The following is a 6989-nucleotide window of genomic DNA, read 5'->3' as shown; positions in this document are numbered from 1 at the left end:
CAAATTGAGTCGATGTTTTGTAAGACTCTTCTTGTGCAATAAGAATCTCATGATTTTGCATTTTATCATTTTCTTATCCTTTTATGCTTCGAGGAAGTGATCTCCATAGACTCAGATGATGTGTCGTAGATGTTCAAAGCTTTGATTAATTTTTTTATCTTTAGTCATGTCTATTTTTTTTTCTTTTTTTTTTTTTGGTATTTGGGCACTATGATTGTTTTAGACTTTAGTGATAAAAGGGAAAAGGGAATGAAATAGAGATTTGTAGGAATGACATATCTTATTGATAAATGTAAAAATTTTGTACAAGCCCTTATTTTGAACTCATGACCATAGGCGAAGGTCATGAGTTTTGAGCTTGAATTTAAATTTGTTTATTTATTTATTATTTTTTTGAAAAAAAAATAGAGTCCCCCTACTCTAGTAATTTCTCAATCTTATACTCCAAGGTCATTCCTCTTCATGCTTGTGCAGTGGGTGCTTGTCAATGTTAGGTGTGTTGGTGTCAAATTTCAACCACCCAGCGTCTATAAGTCCTTCCACGCGAAATTGCAGGGCCTTGCATCGCTCCACGGAGTGCCCCGGAGAGTTAGAGTGATAGTCACACCTTTCCTCAGGTTTGTACCATGGCGAGTAAGGAGGGTCCATCTTCTTCGCTGGAGGAAGTCGGACTATCATTGAAGCCTCTAGGAGTTGGGGTAGTAGCTCTGTGTATGTGATGGGGATTTTGTCTACTACCTTGTCGTCTCTAGGCTTTGCCTGTGGTGTGACTTGACTTTTTGGAGTAAAGATGACGGCGTGGACCCCTTCTTCCCTCTTCTTTTCATAGATCTTCCTAGGGTCATAACTCGTCGGAGCCTTCCCTATCTTCCCACTTTTTAAGCCTTGCTCAACCCTTTCACCTGTAGTGACTATGTCAGCAAAAAGGGTCGACGTGTTCCCTATCATCTTGTCATAATAGGGTCCACTTAAAGAGTTGATGAACATTGTCACCATCTCCTTGTCAGATAATGAAGGCTCTATTTGCGCAGCCAATTCTCTCCATCTCTGTGCATAGGTTTTGAAGGACTCATCGCCCTTCTTGCTCAAGCTTTGTAAATCAGACCTATCAGGAATTAGGTCGATGTTATACTTGTATCGCCGAAGAAAAGCATCGGCTAACTGTTTCCATGTTTGGATCCTCCCTCCATCCAGCTGCATGTACCAGTTGAGAGCGACATCTGAAAGGATTTCCTGAAAACAATGTATCAGGAGCTTTTCATTGTCCACGTAGGCTGCCATCTTCCTACAGTACATTGTTAGATGTCCTTTTGGACAACTGGCTCCAGTGTACTTTTGGAAGTCAGGGATTTTGAACTTGGCGGGGAATTGGATGTCTTGCACCAAGCACATGTCTGCAGCCCCTTGAACATCAAAACTGTGGCCTTCCACAACTCTCAGTCTTTCTTCCAAGGTGTTCAGATGATCTTTGGAAGCGTTACCAACATTGCTATTATTATTGTCGTGCTGCAATTTGTTCATGGCCTCAAGCATTCTCGCCATTTGTTCCTTGAGCTGTCCGACCTCCTCGTTGAGGGCACGATTTCTCTCCTCTAGGTCTTCCATAGCTTTTATCTTTTGTGCTCGTGTGATTACGGAATGTTGAAAAGCCACCTTTAAGGGATAAGATAATTTCCTATTAAGCTTATTTAAATGATAATGCATGAAGGAGGTTTCTCAACGAAGACTTGGTGGCCACTCCTTTGAACATGAGATCAAAGTGTCCCTTTTCGTAATTTTTTACGATGTAACAAAGGTCACACTAATTGGAGTTCACCAGTCTTTGTGAGAAATCACCTTGTGATCATAGGAATGTATGTAGTATGCATGTCCCTCCTCTTTACTCTCTCTTTTATATATATTTTTTATTTATTATTTTTTTATTTTGGAAAATGCATGATGCCTTTTTTTTTTTTTTTTTTTTTTTTTTTTTTTTTTTTAAATAAAAAAAGGGATGTATGATTCTCACATATTTTATTTTCACACGAGGTTTTCTCTCGCATGATAATGCATTTTTATTTCTTTTATTTTGTGTTTTTCTTTACCGTAGGGGAACTATAAAAATAAATGAATGGTTTGAATAAACAAAATGCAACAAACGTGTGTTCATACAATCCACAAGTAGTCGCGTATAAATCGATGGTACGTGGTCCCTGTTAAGAAAAGTGCATTGTATAGGGCGGTTCTAATCATCCTCACTTTGGTCTTAAGGTCCCCAAGGTGCTCCCATTATAGGGACCCAGTATCTCTGTCACCGTCACCTGGCAAACTCTAAGGTCTGTCGCAGTATTTCAGGCTAGAGTAACCGGTTATCACCTTGAGTGTGATTTCCGACAAGGCTCGCAGGCTCCAAGGCCAAACTTGGGCCGGTCGTACGTCAACCACTCCCTATGTTTAATACCCTCATGCCCCCGGGTGTAGGGGGAACTGTTGTGTGCTGTGGTTTGTGTGCAGTTGTTAATTCAAACAGATGCATAATTTAAACAAACAAACATATATTAAAGCCAAACAAATAAAACAAATAAAGTAAAGGGGAAAAATATTTAAATTATTATTTTTATTTTATTAACTTCATCAATTAAATGGGTCTGACCCTCTTTAAACGTCCCCAGTGGAGTCGACATCTGTCGCAACCCAAAAATTTCCGATCTCGCGACGTATGGTTTAGACATCCTTTTAAAAGTCTCATTAATTAAGGGATGCCCGGACACCAGACTAATCCTTAATTAATGGTTTTTGAAAATAGGTTCATGGAGTCGCCACCAATATTTTACTCAAAATATTGGAAAAGAAAAGGTTTTTTAAAGATCCAACTATGGCCTTGATAACCAGAATTGGGTTCAGGGGTCGGTTACGTGTAGGGAAGGTATTAAGCACCCCTATAGCGCCCTCAATTGGTACCCTATGATGAAGTTAACATTATAAGAATTAATAAATTAAATATTGAATCCTCTTTATTAATATTTTATTTACATGCTTAAAATATAAATCATGCTTAAAATATAAATTAAGCGATTAACCCTAAAATATCTAAATTATGACGTTTATTATAACAAAAAAAAAAAGATAAAGATAAGAAATAAAAGGAAGAGAAGAAGATTAGCTGAAATACCTCTTGAACAAGCTTTATTGAATCTTCAAATATGAAAAAGGTGCTTTGTGGAGACCTTTCACACTAGAGTATATCTCACAAATCTCAAGAAATACAGTAGGGGGGAGAGAGAATATAGAGATGCGACACAAATCTCAAAAAATATAATAGAAGGGAGAGAAATAGAGAATTTTCGTGCTCAAAGGAGTCTTATTCGAAATTTCTCTGGCCGCCTTGAGAACTGTGCCCAAGACTTCAATTTATAGGGATGAGCAGTGGGCCAGAACGGCCTGTTCTGGTTTCGGAACGGCCCGTTCTGAAAACGGAACGGTCCGTTCCAGAGTAGAAAGTAACACAAATTTTCCTTTTCCAGAACGACCCGTTCCATATTTGCCTTGTTTGGAACAGCCCGTTCTGGAATTGGAACGGCCCGTTCCACCCAAAATATTTAGTTGATTTCAGTTACGTTGGAACGGCCCGTTCTTATATTGGAACGGCCCGTTCCGGGGTTCAGAACGGCCCCCGTCCGTACACCAAGGAGAAAGATGTTGCCCTAGCCTATAGGTGTTGAGAGTTCTTTCATGGACCGAGATTTGTGCTTCCTCTGTCAACCAAATTGAGTCGATGTTTTTGTAAGACTCTTCTTGTGCAATAAGAATCTCATGATTTTGCATTTTATCATTTTCTTATCCTTTTATGCTTCGAGGAAGTGATCTCCATAGACTCAGATGATGTGTCGTAGATGTTCAAAGCTTTGATTAATTTTATTATCTTTAGTCATGTCTATTTTTTTTTTTGGTATTTGGGTACTGATGTATGGAAAACCGCAAGTGTACGGTTGTCGTCAAGTAATAAATATCGAATCACAGGGACTACGTGTTTGACCTAGAATTACTAGTATTTTAATTTGAATTTTAAAACAGATTGAATTTTTGTTTTGAGATGATAAGATCAGATTTGATGGTAAAAGAGATAGTAATGCAATTAATGAATAAGATAAAACTTTAAGATAAGATAAGGAGATTTCCGGGAATCTAGGGTTCGCACAAAGAGTTCCAACAATATTGAATTATTATTTTCATTAATTAATTCTATTCCATCTTGAAGGTAGTCTTAACCTAATTTAATCCTTGCACCTTCTCAGGCTACGAGGACGTGTTTAATTAAAATTAATCTCTACTCTCGTGGTAATTACGTTCAATTAAACCCATTAAGATCTTTGTTAATCTATTGCTCCTCGAAAGCTTAAATCAACTCTCGTGATTTAACACTCAAGTCTGTTCCTTTAGGTTCCGATAATTAGGTTCTCCTCTCAGTTCATCCCTAATTATCTATGATTATGAAAATTAAGATTAATTGTTTATCATAATTATAATCAAGTTCTCCTCTCAGTTCATCCTTAATTAATGTTATTATGAAAACAATAATATTAAAGTTCATATATAAAATATAAAAGAACAGATCAAGAATTGGAATAAAATTAAGAAACTGAATAATGCATTAATAAAGAGGTTCTCAGAGGCTAAGCCCTGATCCCAGAAAAAGGGAAACTACTCACAGGAGTTCATAGTAGTTCTCCAAGAAAAGAAGAATAAAAGAAAAGCAAACCTTAGAGTCGATGGCACAGGCGCCCAACCTTCTCCAAGTGTCAAAAACTAAAAAAAATGTCTCCGAAACAAAAATCTCCGTTCTAGGCTAACCTCATCTAATTTATAACCTAAAAGGGTAAAAAGGTAAAACTACCAAGATAAAAATTACAAAGATAAAATAAAAATAAAACATAAAACTTAAAAAGCTGGGACGCGAAGTGAATCACGGCCGTGACTGAGAATCACGACCGTGATCTTCTCTGGAGCACATCTATGAAGGGTCAGTGGCGTTCACGGGTGTGATTGGGAGTCACGGCCGTGATTTTCTTTGGTGAATCACGGGCGTGATTTAGAATCATGGCCGTGATTTTCCCTGTAGCTCAGCATTTCCTCTTTAATTCTTAAATCTTGATCCTGCTCAGAGAAAACACAACACATACCAAGAAAAGCATAAAATAGGAAAATGATATAAAAATTTATTAAAAACATGAAAGATATGCATGATTATGCTATGAATTCTTGTGAATTAAAGTGCTAAAATACGAGTAAAATACACAACATTAGGTACTATGATTGTTTTAGACTTTAGTGGTAAAAGGGAAAAGGGAATGAAACAGAGATTTGTAGGAATGACATATCTTATTGATAAATGTAAAAATTTATACAAGCCCTTATTTTGAACTCATGACCATGGGCGAAGGTCATGAGTTTTGAGCATGAATTTAAATTTATTTATTATTTTTTTGAAAAAAAAAAAGAGTCCCCCTAGTCTAGTAATTTCTCAATCTTATACTCCAAGATCATTCCTCTTCATGCTTGTGCAGTGGGTGCTTGTCGATGTTAGGTGTGTTGGTGTCAAATTTCAACCACCCAGCGTCTATAAGTCCTTGCACGCAAAATTGCAGGGCCTTGCATCGCTCCACGGAGTGCCCCGGAGAGTTAGAGTTATAGTCACACCTTTCCTCAGGTTTGTACCACGGCGGGTAAGGAGGGTCCATCTTCTTCGTTGGAGGATGTCGGACTATCATTGAAGCCTCTAGGAGTTGGGGTAGTAGCTCTGTGTATGTGATGGGGATTTTGTCTACTACCTTGTCGTCTCTAGGCTTTGCCTGTGGTGTGACTTGACTTTTTGGAGTAAAGATGACGGCGTGGACCCCTTCTTCCCTCTTCTTTTCATAGATCTTCCTAGGGTCATAACTCGTCGGAGCCTTCCCTATCTTCCCGCTTTTTAAGCCTTGCTCAACCCTTTCACCTATAGTGACTATGTCAGCAAAAAGGGTCGACGTGTTCCCTATCATCTTGTCATAATAGGGTCCACTTAAAGAGTTGATGAACATTGTCACCATCTCCTTGTCAGATAATGAAGGCTCTATTTGTGCAGCCAAATCTCTCCATCTCTGTGCATAGGTTTTGAAGGACTCATCGCCCTTCTTGCTCAAGCTTTGTAAATCAGACCTATCAGGAATTAGGTCGATGTTATACTTGTATCGCCGAAGAAAAGCATCGGCTAACTGTTTCCATGTTTGGATCCTCCCTCCATCCAGCTGCATGTACCAGTTGAGAGCGACATCTGAAAGGCTTTCCTGAAAACAATGTATCAGGAGCTTTTCATTGTCCACGTAGGCTGCCATCTTCCTACAGTACATTGTTAGATGTCTTTTTGGACAACTGGCTCCAGTGTACTTTTGGAAGTCAGGGATTTTGAACTTGGCGGGGAATTGGATGTCTTGCACCAAGCACATGTCTGCAGCCCCTTGAACATCAAAACTGTGGCCTTCCACAACTCTCAGTCTTTCTTCCAAGGCGTTCAGATGATCTTTGGAAGCGATACCAACATTGCTAGTATTATTGTCGTGCTGCAATTTGTTCATGGCCTCAAGCATTCTAGCCATTTGTTCCTTGAGCTGTCCGAGCTCCTCGTTGAGGGCACGATTTCTCTCCTCTAGGTCTTCCATAGCTTTTATCTTTTGTGCTCGTGTGAGTACGGAATGTTGAAAAGCCACCTTTAAGGGATAAGATAATTTCCTATTAAGCTTATTTAAATGATAATGCATGAAGGAGGTTTCTCAACGAAGACTTGGTGGCCACTCCTTTGAACATGAGATCAAAGTGTCCCTTTTCGTAATTTTTTACGATGTAACAAAGGTCACACTAATTGGAGTTCATCAGTCTTTGTGAGAAATCTCCTTGTGATCATAGAAATGTATGTAGTATGCATGTCCCTCCTCTTTACTCTCTCTTTTATATTTTTTTTATTTATTATTTTTTTA

General features: G+C 38.5%; 2 protein-coding genes across 2 annotated transcripts; both read right to left on the bottom strand.

The window, feature by feature from the left end:
- Positions 1-450: 450 nt before the first annotated feature.
- Positions 451-1605, bottom strand: LOC145956317 (uncharacterized). The gene has a single exon (XM_083071900.1). The coding sequence runs from the start codon at positions 1603-1605 to the stop codon at positions 451-453; it is 1155 nt and encodes a 384-aa protein (XP_082928026.1).
- Positions 1606-5519: 3914 nt separating this feature from the next.
- On the bottom strand, positions 5520-6674 carry LOC145956316 (uncharacterized). The gene has a single exon (XM_083071899.1). The coding sequence runs from the start codon at positions 6672-6674 to the stop codon at positions 5520-5522; it is 1155 nt and encodes a 384-aa protein (XP_082928025.1).
- Positions 6675-6989: the final 315 nt, after the last annotated feature.

The sequence above is a fragment of the Cajanus cajan genome, chromosome 3 (assembly GCF_000230855.2).
Source record: "Cajanus cajan strain Asha chromosome 3, NIPB_CcT2T_4, whole genome shotgun sequence".
Lineage (NCBI taxonomy): Eukaryota > Viridiplantae > Streptophyta > Magnoliopsida > Fabales > Fabaceae > Cajanus > Cajanus cajan.
Note: the sequence above shows the minus strand (reverse complement) of the source record. Positions and strands in the feature narration are given on the sequence as shown.